This window comes from Schistocerca gregaria, chromosome 5, assembly GCF_023897955.1.
Source record: "Schistocerca gregaria isolate iqSchGreg1 chromosome 5, iqSchGreg1.2, whole genome shotgun sequence".
Classification (NCBI taxonomy): Eukaryota; Metazoa; Arthropoda; class Insecta; order Orthoptera; family Acrididae; genus Schistocerca; species Schistocerca gregaria.
Window position 1 is genome coordinate 353,720,544 of NC_064924.1, and position 16,145 is coordinate 353,736,688.

The following is a 16,145-nucleotide window of genomic DNA, read 5'->3' on the forward strand; positions in this document are numbered from 1 at the left end:
TTCCCTACAAATAAGAAGTAATTGTCGATCAGGGTAAAATTAGTAAGGTGTAAGAGGAATCAGGTAGTACGTTTGGAGTCTGAAGGATGTTGGGAAAGGTAGTGTCCAATAGCAGTAAGACCATGGGCATGAGGGATGTTGGTGTAATGGGAGGTAGCTTCAACAGTGATGAGTAGGGATCCAAGAGGTAAAGGGGTGGGAATGGCAGAGTTTGTAAAGGAAGTGTTTTGTGTCTTTGACATGGGAGGCTAGATTACATGCTATTGGTTGGAGGTGTTGGTCAATGAGGGCTGAAATTCTTTCAGTGGGGCACAATAATTAGCCACAATTGGTCATCCAGGATTGTTGTGTTTGTGGATTTTGGGGATCACGTAGAAGGTGGGTGTGCAGGGTGTCAAAAGGGTGAGGAGGCAAATGGATTCAGGGGAGATGTTCTGGGAAGGGCCTAAGGCTTTAAGCAGGAATTGGAGTTTGTGTTGGACTTCTGAAATAGGATCACTATGCAGAGTTTACAGGTGGAGGAGTTCTTCTGCCAGGTAGTCACTGCAATTCATAACAACAGTGGTGAAACCTTTGTCAGAAGGTAGGGTGATTCAGTCAGGATTTGTTTTGAGGTTATGTATGGCTGTTCTTTTTTGTACTGAAAGGCTGGTGTTCTGAGGGTTGGATGGTGAAGCTAAGTTGGAGGTAAGGAATTTTTTGGCTCTGGATTTGGATTTGATGGAGGTTGGTACGGAGGATTGGCGGATTCCAGTACACTGTTGTGAACCTCTTCTCCAAAACCCTCAACTCCACAGAAGTTTCAGTTCTATCCAAAGGTGTCCCCTTTAGTCCTACATCAAAATTTAACCATGCTGGACTTGTCAAAGATGTAATCTCCTTCTCCCAACCCCTGCAATGGAAGCACACCTTTGACACCAATCCCTCCAACCAAAACCACCCAATTCCAACATTGGACCCTGCCTCTTCTGGTTCATACCACCATACAACCATGTGCCTCCCTCCCCTCCCACGTAACCACTCCCTGGTCACCTTCCAGGAATTCCTTACCTCCAACTTAGCCTCACCATCCTACTCTAGGTTCCTTCCTCAGAACACCAACTTTTTAATACAAGAAAGAGCAGCCATACACAACCTCAAAACAAATCCTGACCTAGTCATCCTACCTGTTGACAAAGGTTCCACCACTGTTGCTATAAATTGCAGTGATTACCTGGCAGAAGGCCTGTGCCATTACTGACTCCTCCACCTCTATATTGCCAGAGTGGTCCCATCTCGGAAATCCCACACAAACTTCAATCCATGCTTAAAGGCTTAGGCCCTTCCCTGAACATCTTCCCTGAATCCATTTCTCTCCTCACTCCTGTGACACCCCACACACCCACCTTCTACATGCCCCCAAAATCCACAAATCCAACAATACAGGATGCCCCATGTGGCTGGTTATTGTGCTCCCACTGAAAGAATTTTGCCCCACGTTGATCGACACCTCCAACCAATTGCCTATAATTTATCTCCCACATCAAAGATACTAACCAATTCCTTCATCAACTCTCCACCATCCCCAACCATTTACCTCTTGGATCCCTGCTCTTCACTGTTGATGTCACCCCCCCCCCCCCTCCCCCTCATACACCAACATCTCTCATGCCCATGGTGTTACTGCTATTGAAAGCTACCTTTCCCAATGTCATTCAGACTCCAAACCCACTACCTCATTCCTCATACACCTTATTACCTTTTTTTTAACCCACAACTAATTCTCATTTGAACGGAAGGTTTATAAACAAATCCATGGCACAGCCGTGGGCACTGCATGCCACCCTCCTGAGCTGACCTTTTTATGGGCCATCTGGAGGAGACCTTCCAGTCTAGTTCAGATTCATTAATGATATTTTCATGATCTGGACTCAGGGCCATTCCTTCACAACCTCTATACATTCTCTCCCATCCACTTCACTTGGTCCTTCTCAACCCAGTGTGCCATCTTCCTAAATGTTGACCTCCTCCATTCACTCCTCTGTCCACATAAAACTCACCAACCACCTGCATTTTGACAGCTATCATTCCTTTCACACCAAAAATTCCTCCCATTTAGCCTGGCTACCAGGAGACCTGCAGTGACAAAAAACTCCCTTGCTCAGTATGCTGAGGGCCAAGGCCTACACAGACAGACACTATCCCCCAGACCTAGACCGCAAACAGATCTCCCATGCCATTTCCCCTCACAACCCCAATCCTTCTATCACCCCCAAGAACCAGCCACAGAGGAGTGTCTACCCACATCTTTCACTAAGCCTTTGATTACCTATCATTGTGCCTTGAAATGAGGCACATACTACCTGAGATACTTCTCACCCTTACTGAAGTGGTGTTCCATCACCCCCAACCTCCACAATATTCTAGCCCATACCTATACCAGTCTCAATCCCAATCCCTTGCCACAAGGATTATATAGCCATGAAAGACCCAGGTGCAAAACCTGCCCAATCCACCCAACCAGCACTTCCTATTCCAGGCCTGTCACAGGTTTATCCTACCCCATCAGGGGTCGGGCCACCTGTGAAATTAGGCATGTCATTTACCAGCTCTGCTGCAATGACTGCACAGCTTTTTATATCGGTATGACTACCAATTAACTGTCCACCAGAATGAATGGTCACTGTCAAACTTTGGTCAAGAGCAAGTAGAACACCTTGTGGCACAGCATGCAGCTAAACATAACACACCTAATTTCAATGGCTGCTTCACTAGCTGAGCCATCTGGTTCCTTCCATCCACTATCAGATTTTCTGAACTGTGCAGATGGGGGTTTTCATTCCAACACATTCTCCACTTGGTTTTCATTACAACACATTCTCCACTTCCATAATTATCCTGATATCAATTTCCAGTAAAATACTACCCCCCACATCCTCCACCAAACAGTTTCCATCCCCTCTGTCCTACCGTCTCCTTCCCACTCTCTTCTTCCACCCTGCTTTTTGCAGCCCCCTGCCAATACATCCACCTGTATTTCCCCACTCCTCTCCTTTTCTGCTCTTTTTTTCCCCACCTCCCCATCCCGCAACCTCCTGATGCTGCACCTGTTGGCATCCTAGTCCCTGCATACTCCACCAGACAGTGTTCATCTTTCTCTCTCCACCCACACACTACTATCCCTTCCCCTTCCCCGTCCCCCCTAGATTGCTGCTTACATCCCCTCTGATAGTTGCAATCCGGCCCGAGATGCTGGAGTTGGCAGTTTTGTGTGTGTGAGGCATACTTTCTGGTGTGTATGTGAATGGTGTGTGTCTCTCTCCTTTACCAATGGAGGCTGTGGCTGAAAGCTTAATGTAAGTTTCTTTTAATCATGTCTGTATGCAACCTGATGTGTCTCCTTTATGGAAAGTAGCAATCTGTCTTTTCTTACATTGTTGATATTCCTACCTGAAGTTCCCATTGTTTGAAACAATATGATATGTGGCACATATTTCAATCAATAGCTTTTGTAGTGAAAAATGGGAGTCAATAATTTTTTGTTTATTCATCCACTGTGAGAAGTGCACCTCACCTACCAAGAGGACATCTCACTATCAGTTTACATTATTTGCCATTTGTACCAACTAGCAAATGTTTGAATAAAAATGAAAAATATGTCTAGGACAATTTCAGAGCATCTTTTGTTGAAAAGTGTACTGTTTCATTACTAGTCTACTGTTTTAAGCTACGTACCTTTCTAAATAATTGCCATTGTGATACAGGTACTATTATGTTTGGAATGATTAATATTTCATTTTCTTTTTCTTCCTGTATTGCTCAGTAAAATTCTAAATAATATTTAGCTTGCTCCTGCTGTTTTCAGAAGAAAAAAGATTTTTTTATATTTCCTGGGTTATTATTAATCTTTTTCACCATAAAATCATGCAGGAGGCATGCTGTTATATATAAGTACCTGATTTTTAGCTTAACAAAGCACTTTGAAAGAGAATAACAATGGTAAACTAACTTTTCTGTGATGTATACTTATATTTAGTTATGATAAAATATATAACATTATTGTTAATGTAACAAAAAGCTTTGACAATTGTTCCCCTTCCTTAATTTTTGCATGTAAATGAAAATTAAGTTTACTGTCTTTTGATAACTATTATGAAACACAACTCTGTGTGCCCTCAGAATGAAAAAATACCACAGAATTATCGTGAGAACATTGTAGAGCATGCTGTGTATGTACATCAAACAGTTGTGGAATACACGACAGAATTCCTGCTTACTCTCCGTCGAAGGAATTATGTCACTCCCAAACACTATCTTGACTTCCTCAATACATACCTTAGATTGCTTGAGGAAAAAAATAACTTCATTCTTGCACAGGTGAGATATCATAGCACTTGGATTACATCAACAGTTCAGAACTTATATTAATTTACTAAAATTTAAGTTGCAGTCTAATAGCTCTTAAATTAGTTAAATTATCCAAAAGTCACATTATTTTACCTTAATTGTTCTTTAATTAAAAGAACAATTCTGATATTGTACTACAAAAATTGTTATTATAATTTGTTAATTTAGAAAATTTTTGACACATTTGTAATGGACAATTGCACATAATTGCTAAGAGTGCAAAAATAGCTGTTTCCCTTTTTTTATTGTTACTGAACTTTTACAAAGTATAGGTCAAAAATTATAAATGGACCAGTAATGGCATGAATAAATCTGAAACTTCTTGCTTGCATTTATCTTTTATGTCCACAATTCAAAATCTATTTTAGGCAGCATGTCTACTTTCATGGTTTAAAAAGAAAGATGTCTACTTCCTAGAAAATAGTTGTATGGATTTGTACATTGGTTATTGTTTTCTAGCATCCTGTCTGTTCTTTCATTTAGTGACATGGATTTTAGAAGTTCACCTTTTTGTATAAATGTTTTTAGCTGAATTATTTGTTCATTTTGAATAATTTCCCTGAGTTTATTTTTCTTTTGCATAGGATAATCATCAATCCTCTTTTCTCTGTGCCTCATGTTCAAGATTAAACAGCTGTTCACAACTTGTAGCTACATTAGAACCTACAATTTCTAGTTGGACATGTCCAGCTGAACTCACTGATATATACTGTGCAGTATCTTTCCATCCAGTCACTATGACTATTTAGCTGTCCCTAAATAGTCCATCTGTTTATTCATTCTAACCACTTTCTGTCATTTTTTTCTGTAAATTCTGCTATTATCAACAAATTTTCATTTCCCAGGATCACTAAATTGATCAATATTTGTGCTGTTCAAGACCTTCCTGTCTTAATAACTGCTGTATTATTTATCACATGTTGTGTCAGGTAATGTTGTGGAAGCTGCACAATATTTCGACAAGGTAGCTGCTCATCATCTTCAGGTGCTTACTTACTTGTTGCTGCAGTGTCTCATTACTGATAAATATTCTAACTGCTTATTTAATGATGGAGTCTCAGTACATGGAAGTGTCTGTCTTGACATGGGACACAGCATGATCTTGGAAAGAGAAATATCCTTTCATGTGCTTCCATGTACTGTGACTCCATCATTAAAGAAGCTGTCAAAATACATAATAGAGACATGGAATTTCAACCCAGACTCAGCAAGGCATGGGAAATTGTAGAGATGGTGAGAGCAGCAAGAGAGGTGAGGATACAATGGCTATATCAAGTAACGAAAATTGTGTGGACACAGAAGATGATCCCAGAAGACTGGAGGAAGGGAATAATTGTCCCAATCTTTAAGAAGGGAAATAGAAAAGAGTGCAAGAACTATTGTGGGATAAAATTGATGACTCAGTGTGAAAAGATTTTTAAGAAAATTTTGGAAGCATGAATTCGGGCAAAATTAGGAGAGATGAGAAAAGAACAACATGGCCTCAGAACAGAAAGGTCCACAGTGGATCTAATTTTTGCTGTAAGATAACTGAAGGAACAGCATTATGAATATGGAATAGATCTACTAATGACTTTCCTGGACAGTGAAAAAGTATATGATGATGAATGTAGAAGCAAAGTGTGGAAAGTTCTGGAGAACAGAGGAGTAGCCAAACAGATTATTTGGAGGATAAGGGAAATACACCATGGAAGTGTGACCTGTGTGAAAGTGGGAGGACAGAGATAAGCTTGGATCCAACAGAAGAATGGCTTGAGGCAGGGAAATGCACTTTCACCATTACTCTTCATTGTAGTGGTGGATGATATAATGAATACAGTAGCACAAGTAATTGGTGAAGGAAAGATGAAACCAAAGGTGTGTGCAAATAATCAAATGATTTGGGGAATCAGGAGGAGGAAGTACAAGAGCAGTTGTACGTATGGAAACGAACAGTACAATAATATGGGATGAAATTTAATATAAGTAAGAGTGGTATTATTATCAGAACAAGACCAAAGGAAAAAGGAACAACTGGAAAACAATTGGTGGTGAATAATTGAGGAGAGTGGAGTGTTTCAAGTACCTAGGAAGCCTGATACAGGAAGATGGAAAAAACAACAGAGAAGTAAACGAGTGTGGAAAGAAAAGCAGGAGCATTTCGGAAAAGTGTCAGAAGTCTGATATGGAGCAAGGATGTACCCCAAATTAGTAAAAAGCCTATGTACTGGTCATACTATGTCCTGATCCTGAGATATGCATCTGAAACCTGGCTTATAAAACAAAGAGAGGAAAGAAAAAGTACAAGCTAGTAAGATGAAATTCTTGAGGAACAGTATTTGAGTGACAAAGATAGACAGCATAAGAAATGAGAGGATCAGAGAGTTAATGAAGGTTGATCCATTGCAGGAGGAGATAGAGAAATCAAGGCTGAGATGGTATGGGCACGTTAAGCTAATGGAGGAGTAGAGGATACCCAGGAGGATACAGAAGATGAAACAGGAAGGAAAGAGACAAGAGGAAAACCAAGAGACAGATGGCTGAAAGGAGTGGAGGAATTCATCCAGAAGAAAGGAGAAGACTGGACCAAGGTGAAAATGGAGAGATAGTGGCAAGATACAAGAAGATGGAGAGGCTTATGTTCCAAACAGACCTGGCCAGAGGCTGGAAACTGTTCAAGATGATGATAATGGTGATGATGAAGGCTTGGGAACCAGCTTTGGCAGTACCAAGACATCATTGGTTTCAAACAAATGAACCCAAGTCAACACAGACAAAGAATAGGAGTCCACACACTTAAACTGAGTACTAACATTCTGCCCATGCACACGCTGTGATGTAATTTGTGGCCATGTGCTCACACAAAGACTGTGACCTGCTTGTCCGATAGGGGGCACTAGACATTGCTCTGCTCTATGATTCATCTACGATGACATTACAGTCCCATCCCTTGGTGCCCGCACTTCTCTAGTGAGTCAGTGTATATATTGGTGAGCCACTGCAGCAACATGATATAAATGTTGAAAGTGTGACTTTTGTCTAACCTAGTTGCAGTAATTTCTTAATGAGCTATGACTATAAAGTTATTAGAGCCTTACTTCTTTTCATCTGTCAAACTCTACTGGCACTTATTACTTCTCACTGTGTGAAAATATTGCACCTTTTGTGGTCAATTATATAAATTCTTATATAGAATAGTTTCATACTCTTTCATTTAGAGTCACTGACTAACATCAATTAGTTTGTTTATCACTTTAGTTTGTTTATCACTTTACAAACAATTCAAATATCTGATAATGGATAAGGACTTTACTCATCTAATTTCAGTTAATTATGGGGCAAGAACACAGTTTTGAATATTTACATTTATTTATCAAATAAATCATTTTGTTATATCTTTCATTTCCTGCTGTGCTAACAGCACTTATTCAGTCACTGTTACTGAAGGCCTTCTTTAATATTAATAGCTTCTAACAGCCATAGTGCTTTCCGGTAACCTTTAACACAACAGAACTCACAGTATCACTACATTAACGTATAGAAATGTAACTGCTTCTCTTTGGCCTTTGCTTTCTCATTTACACATGCCGTAGAAATTCTTTAAACATGTGTGCTAAAGTAAATCATAGTTTAATCTCACAATTATTCTCTTACTTCACAAATTGTTGAATGATTTCCATTTCCTAATTATGTCTTGGTGAAATTTATATTACACAAAATATCTGAAATAGTTTCTTTAAATTCAAGTGTAAGATACTTTGGTATTACAGACATTTCTTAATGTTAATTTCTTGCATTTTTGATTGAGGGGGAATGGAAAAAGGCTGCTTCAATAATGAATGAGTCAGTATATGCCCACATGTCAGTATCATCCATTAACCATCCACAGCTGCTTGGTTGTGGTATAAGTGCAATTTGCATCTTTGTCTCTCAAGGTACATACTTTTCCTTTCAATTTAATGCCTTCCACTCCTCTTTCTTACCAATCATATTATACTTGAATACTCCACCATTTCCTAATTCAGCCACTATGTCTGTTGTCTTCAAGTTCCTTTTCAAGCTATTTTGTTATCATTCTTATTTTAGCCATCCTATAGGTCCAAGCCATTTCCACCTTATTCTTATGCTTTCACAAAGTGGTTGTACCTGTTGTGTTTTCTTCCTTCTTGGCCTTATTTTTTGCGATGTTGGACTTCCTTGCTTGTGTTAAATACTACATACATCTACCTTAATTCAGAGATCCAAACATCTCATTTAAATTAATGGTTCTGCATAATATTGATTTTTTTATATTTTGAACATAAACAGGTGGTGGCAAACAGTGTCTATTTTCACTTGTGCAATATTTTTATTGCCAGTATGTATAAAGCAGAAAAAAGTTTGTATTATGGTACTATTCATTACTGCTAGTATCAGTCTTATTTTTACTGCTCTAAATGTGAACTGACTGTTTTAATCATTAATAACACTGTATAAGTCATAAATTTGTTGGTGCTATGATTCTATTTTAATAATGTATCTAACTTTCTGTAGTTAATGTGTTTAAAATGTTTAACAAACCTCCGATAAATTTGCTTGCAATGTTTATCGGTTACGGTGAAACAAAGAAAGTGGGACATATGCTGATGCTGCTAATATTTAATATTTTGTTTTCTGGCTTTTGTTAATAAATGAGAAGCACAAAAATGGAACAAATTTGATAAACTGTTAGCTCAAAATTGTGTGAAATGTTTCTCATTACTTTCAATGCTATAGTGCAGTTGTGTAAAGAATTAAATTTGTTTCAGTGTCAGCGTCTGGAAGTAGGGCTAGATAAAATAAGAGAAGCCCAGGAGCAGCTAGGAGAGCTTAATGCAAAACTAGCTGTACAGGAAGTAGCTGTGTCAGAGAAAACAGCTGCTTGTGAGGCTCTGCTCACAGAAATCAAGGAGGGTAAGTAAACCAAGTTTATTGAAAGGAAATATGACAATATAATGAAACAGTTATTCAGTTTTGTTTCATAAACTTTATTGTTATTGCAAAACCTAGGTTTGGTTATAAACTCAATTTTTAGTACACAAATGATCCCAGAGATAGCAACCAAGTAAAGGAAAACATTTAAAATTCTTAATCTGTTTGTTCTTGACTTGGGAACTATAAATTTGTCTCTCTTGACCATTTTGACACACTTAAATTTTTGTTTGCAATAACTATGAATAACATACACTGGAGTAGAGACAGGTAAACAGGAGTTTATATCATTATCTGATTGAAGACACCCTGGATGATTATTTATTTTTCTATTTAGAGGTTGTATCATTGTCTAAAAGGAGTGAATAATTTAAAGGAGTCCACTCATTCAATATCAGATATGGGGATGCACACATCTGTTTTTTAATTTCTAGTGTTTCCAACTGAATGAGCTTTGCACCATCTGTCTCTATGTGTAGTTCTACATCTAATACATATTTAGTGTAAGCAGTGTTCAGCAAAGAATGAATTTGGCTTCTTTAATCTACAGCTTCTGTGGAGTTCTTTGTGCACTTTGTGCATAGTATACACTGACCCTCCCAGTCTGGCCAATATAGTAGGAATGACATTCTTCACAGGTGAGCTTATAAACTCCACCTTTCAAGATGCCTGGTTGAAGAAATATCTAGCTAATGTCTTTGAAACATAGAAAGCATAGAAGAACCCTTTGCCTTTAAAATGTTGCTTGTCCTACTAGAAATTTTACATATAAAAGATAACCCCTGTACCATTTCCTTTTGGGCATATCCTCATTGTTCTCTGGGTATGGTAGGGATCTGCCTTACTTCATCAGTGTTTTATTTAGAAGGTTGTCAAAATTTTTTTATTGAAATTTATTATTTGTAGCAATATTATGGTAGTCTTGTTGGGACATCACAATAGAAAGGAATTGGTGGAGTGCTGTATTGAGAGGAAGTGGTGAAGAATGGGTTTGTAAAGGGATCTTCCTTGTAGATTTTAAATTTATGGATGCTGTCTTATATCTGTAAGTTTATGTCTAGCAGATTAATGGTAGGGTCTCATAATACCATACTGACCTCTGTGTTGGGAGGATATCAAGAAGAGGGCATCTCATTTCAGGACTTGAGAAAGTCATAGCCTAGGTGGAGTCATTTATTGAGGTGTACAAGGCATGGGTAGCACTAGATGACAAGGGTTGGAAGTGCTTGTGTGAGCTTTTTTATGGAGCAGATACATTTTCTGTGGATGTCAGACTGTAGGGAAGGGAACTTTTCATGCAGAAGCAGTGGTAGCTGTCAAATTGTATTGTTGCTAAGTAATTGGGTTTATATTGACTGTGGTTGGATGTCGGCAACAGTGAGGAGGGAGGGGGGGGGGGGGTTAACTACAAGGAAGATATCATTGAATCTGGAAAATGATCAGATAAATTTGAATTAGGAAAAGGAGTTAAGCTGTTGCAGGAAGTGGAAGAGCTATTCTTCACCAAGAGTCCAAACCACAAAGGCATTGTCAGTATATCTGTACCAAACCAGGGTGCCCATATTCTGTACAATGAAGAATGCCTCTTACATGCAGCCCTTGAAAAAGTTGTCATAGGAAGGGGCTATTCTGGTTACCATAGCAGTCTACCTGATTTGTAAGTCTGGGATCCAGAGGCAAAGTACTATGGGCATTCTGGTTACCATATCAGTCTACCTGATTTGTAAGTCTGGGAGCCAGAGGCGAAGTACTATGGGCAAGAATGAAGTTAGCTAGTGTGACAGTAAACCAAGTTTTAGAAAGAATTTGATGACCATTGGCAGAGATAATTTGGGGTATGGCTGTGAGGCTGTGTCTGTATGTGGGATGTTTGTGTGGAGTGAAGTTGCAATGATAGACACATGGACAATTCTTTTTGAGAGGTGCGCGAAAGTACTTAAGGTGCTCTGGGAACTGGTTGGTGTAATTTATGTGGAATTTCACTTGTGATCAGTGTGATTGCTGTTTGGATAAGTCTCTTATATAATCATTGAAGATCTGGAGTCAATTCTTTTGGATCTGTTCCTCAGTCACTAAAACTGAAACCTTTAAAGGATCAATTTGTCGTCCACCTGTCTGTCTGTCTGTCCATCTGTTAGGGCAACTTCTCCTCAGGAATAGGTGGAAGTATCAACTTGAAATGCATGTCTAACACTAAGGTCTATGGTCCCTTGGTGGTGTAAAAACTTTAAGTTACTAAGTCAATGCAAACAAAAGATATGGCCATTTAGATCCCATATTTTGATACTCACCAGTTCACTCATCAACACCTATAGGGTACCTTTGACTTAGAATCATGAAATTTGGCAAGAAGCAAAGTTTCACAATAAAAGTAAAGCAAAAATCAAAAAATTGTTAATTTGCAATTGTATCATATATAAAATTTATGTCATTTGTTGTCCATCTCTCTGTTTGTCCATCTGTTAAGACTCCTTTTACTCAGGAAATTTATACCAAATACTAACATCTATGGCCCCTTGGCAGTGTAAGACACTTAAGCTTCAAAGTCAATGCATGGCCATTTATGTCATATAAATGACACTGTTAGCTGCAGCAGGCAGAAGACAAATTTTGTTGTGTTGCACATTTTAGTGATTTTACTGATTTTGACCAAGATAAACTCGCGCTGGTATATTCTTCTTCAGCACACCAATGTATAAATATTCACAAAGCAACAACAAATTGAATAATCCATGCAATATGTACTTTTATATATATATAGGGAAGGAGAGGGAAAGACGAAAGGATGGGGGTATTAAGGGAGAGGGTAAGGAGTCATTCCAATCCCGGGAGTGGAAAGACTTACCTTAGGGGGAAAAAGGACAGGTGTACACTCGCGCACACACACACATATCCATCCACACATACACAGACACAAGCAGACATTTGTAAAGGCAAAGAGTTTGGGCAGAGATTTCAGTTGAGGCAGAAGTACAGAGGCAAAGAAGTTGTTGAAAGACAGGTGAGGTATGAGCGGCGGCAACTTGAAATTAGCGGAGGTTGAGGCCTGGCGGATATCGAGAAGAGAGGATATACTGAAGGGCGAGTTCCCATCTCCGGAGTTTGGATAGGTTGGTGTTGGTGGGAAGTATCCAGATAACCCGGACGGTGTAACACTGTGCCAAGATGTGCTGGCCGTGCACCAAGGCATGTTTAGCCACAGGATGATCCTCATTACCAACAAACACTGTCTGCCTGTGTCCATTCATGCAAATGGATAGTTTGTTGCTGGTCATTCCCACATAGAAAGCGTCACAGTGTAGGCAGGTCAGTTGGTAAATCACGTGGGTGCTTTCACACGTGGCTCTTCCTTTGATCGTGTACACCTTCCGGGTTACAGGACTGGAGTAGGTGGTGGTGGGAGGGTGCATAGGACAGGTTTTACCCGGGGGCGGTTCCAAGGGTAGGAGCCAGAGGGTAGGGAAGGTGGTTTGGGAATTTCATAGGGATGAACCAAGAGGTTATGAAGGTTAGGTGGACGGCGGAAAGACACTCTTGGTGGAGGGGGGAAGATTTCATGAAGGATGGATCTCATTTTGGGGCAGGATTTTAGGAAGTCGTATCCCTGCTGGAGAGCCACATTCAGAGTCTGATCCAGTCCCGGGAAGTATCCTGTCACAAGCGGGGCACTTTTAGGATTCTTCTGTTAGAGGTTCTGGGTTTGAGGGGATGAGGAAGTGGCTCTGGTTATTTGCTTCTGTACCAGGTCGGGAGGGTAGTTGCGGGATGCGAAAGCTGTTTTCAGGTTGTTTGTGTAATGGTTCAGGGATTCAGGACTGGAGCAGATTCCTTTGCCATGAAGGCCTAGGCTGTAGGGAAGGGACCATTTGATATGGATTGGGTGGCAGCTGTCATAATGGAGGTACTGTTGCTTGTTGGTGGGTTTGATGTGGACGGATGTGTGAAGCTGGCCATTGGAGAGATGGAGGTCAATGTCAAGGCTTCCTCTAAGCGACCCATGAATAGATTGGCATACGAGGGGGCCATCCTGGTACCCATGGCTGTTCTCTTTAATTGTTGGTATGTCTGACCTTCAAAAGTGAAGAAGTTGTGGGTCAGGATGAAGCTGGCTAAAGTGATGAGGAAAGAGGTTTTAGGTAGGGTGCCATGTGTCTGGCGTGAAAGGAAGTGCTCCATTGCAGCGAGGCCCTGGATGTGCGGGATATTTGTGTATAGGGAAGTGGCATCAACGGTTACAAGGATGGTTTCCGGGGGTAACAGACTGGGTAAGGATTCCAGGTGTTCGAGAAAGTGGTTGGTGTCTTTGATGAAGGATGGGAGACTGCATGTAATGGGTTGAAGGTGTTGATCTACATAGGCAGAGATACATTCTGTGGGGGCATGGTAACCAGCTACAATGGGGCGGCCGGGATGTTTGGGTTTGTGAATTTTAGGAAGGAGGTAGAAGGTAGGAGTGCGTGGTGTCAGTGGGGTCAGGAGTTTGATGGAGTCAGGTGAAAGGTTTTGTAGGGGGCCTAAGGTTCTGAGGATTCCTTGAAGCTCCACCTGGACATCAGGAATGGGATTACCTTGGCAAACTTTGTATGTAGAGTTGTCTGAAAGCTGACGCAGTCCCTCAGTCACATACTCCCGACAATCAAGTACCACGGTCGTGGAACCCTTGTCAGCCGGAAGAATGATGATGGATCGGTCAGCTTTCAGATCACGGATAGCCTGGGCTTCGGCTGTGGTGATGTTGGGAGTAGGATTAAGGTTTTTCAAGAAAGATTGAGAGGCAAGGCAGGAAGTGAGAAATTCCTGGAAGGTTTGGAGAGGGTGATTTTGAGGAAGAGGAGGTGTGTCCCGCTGTGATGGAGGGCGGAACTGTTCCAGGCAGGGCTCAATTTGGATAGTGTCTTGGGGAGTGGGATCATTAAGAGTGGAATCACAATTATTTTTCTTCATGGAAAAGTGATATTTCTAGCAGAGACTACGAGTGTAGGGCAGTAAATCTTTGACAAGGGCAGTTTGGTTGAACCTGGGAGTGGGGCTGAAGGTGAGGCCTTTGGATAGGACAGAGGTTTCAGATTGGGAGAGAGGTTTGGAGGAAAGATTTACTACTGAATTGGGGTGTTGTGGTTCCAGATTGTGTTGATTAGAATTTTGAGGTGTTGGGGGAAGTGGTGCTGGAAGTGGGAGATTGAATAGATGGGAGAGACTGGGTCTGTGTGCAATGAGAGGAGGTTGAGGTTTGTTGAAAAGGTTGTGGAGGGTGAGTGAGTTGCCTTTCTGGAGGTGGGAAACCAGGAGATTGGATAGTTTTTTGAGGTGGAGGGTGGCATGCTGTTCTAATTTGCGGTTGGCCTGTAGGAGGATGCTATGAACAGCCGTTGTGGGTGTGGGAGAGGAAAGATTGAGGACTTTGATTTGGGATAGGACTTGACGGGTGTGTTCATTGGGCAAGTTGATGTATAGGTGAAGGATTAGGCGGGTGAGGGCTATGGATTGTGCAGTTTGGAACTGGTATAAGGACTGATGGAAAGAAGGATTGCAGTCAGAGATGGGAACTTTTAAGTGTGAGGCCTTTGGGGGTAATGCCAAATGCCAGACAAGCCTGAGTAAATAAAATATGGGAGCGTAATCTGGCTAAGGTGAAGGCATGTTTGCGGAGGGAATGTAAATAAAATTTAATGGGGTCGTTGTAGTGATGTTGTGAGGTTGGCATGGTATTAGAAGGTGTGAAGGGTAATATGAGGTTAAAGTGAAAATAAATAGAAATATATATAGGGAGAGATAAAGGTGTGAAAAAAGTCGAAAAAATTGTTGTCTCCAAAACGCGTAAAAGGGTGAGGAAATTCAGGAAAACCTTTTTTGAAAAATTTTTTTCGAAATTTTTTTTTTTGAAACATTTTCTCAATATCCGCCATGCCTCAACCTCTGCTAATTTCAAGTTGCCGCCGCTCATACCTCACCTGCCTTTCAACAACTTCTTTGCCTGTGTACTTCCGCCTCAACTGGCATCTCTGCCCAAACTCTTTGCCTTTACAAATGTCTGCTTGTGTCTGTGTATGTGTGGATGGATATGTGTGTGCGTGTGAGTGTACACCTGTCCTTTTTTCCCCCTAAGGTAAGCCTTTCCGTTCCCGGGATTGGAATGACTCCTTACCCTCTCCCTTAAAACCCCCATCCTTTCGTCTTTCCCTCTCCTTCCCTCTTTCCTGAAGAAGCAACCGTCGGTTGCGAAAGCTAGAAATTCTGTGTGTGTGTTTGTGTGTTTTATTTATTGTGCCTATCTACCGGCGCTTTCCCGCTCGGTAAGTCTTGGAATCTTTGTTTTTAATATATTTTTCCCATGTGGAAATTTCTATTTTATTAACATCGTACTAGACTCGCATATTTTACTGTTTGCATCACTTCTTCATAATCTTTCATTGATTTTATCAATACCTATTTGCATTATGATAAATTGTGAAATTTTTAACATTTGTGAGTGCCACGATGAACTCGTACTGTTATAATCAATTGTAGGCTTAAAATTAATTGTGCTCCTTTATAATTTTTGAGAACAGTAGGCCTTCACTCATTCAAAATAATTGTTCACTAATTTCATTGTATAATTACAAGCAAAATAGTTTATTTTTGAAAATTTGCAGGCACTTACAAAACCATATTTTTTGTAAGTTATCAGTACGTGTTTTATATAAGTAACTTATTTCATAGCATACCAGTGTTTATGATTCACAGGCATTGCCAAAGAATGCACCACTCCTGAATTTCATTGTATTTCAATGCAAATAAATCTGCATTTTTGAGGATTTTCATAAGCAGCCTTTGTCGTTTGCAGAATCCAT

General features: G+C 40.3%; 1 protein-coding gene across 1 annotated transcript in view; it reads left to right on the forward strand.

Annotated features, from left to right (window-relative positions):
* Nucleotides 1–16,145, forward strand: part of LOC126273341 (dynein axonemal heavy chain 10) — a 1,458,287-nt gene that overhangs the window by 1,108,969 nt on the left and 333,173 nt on the right. The window contains exons 130-131 of the mRNA XM_049976887.1: nt 4,159–4,356; nt 9,153–9,297. Coding sequence (XP_049832844.1) covers nt 4,159–4,356; nt 9,153–9,297 — 343 coding nt within the window. The remainder of the gene's footprint in view (nt 1–4,158; nt 4,357–9,152; nt 9,298–16,145) is intronic.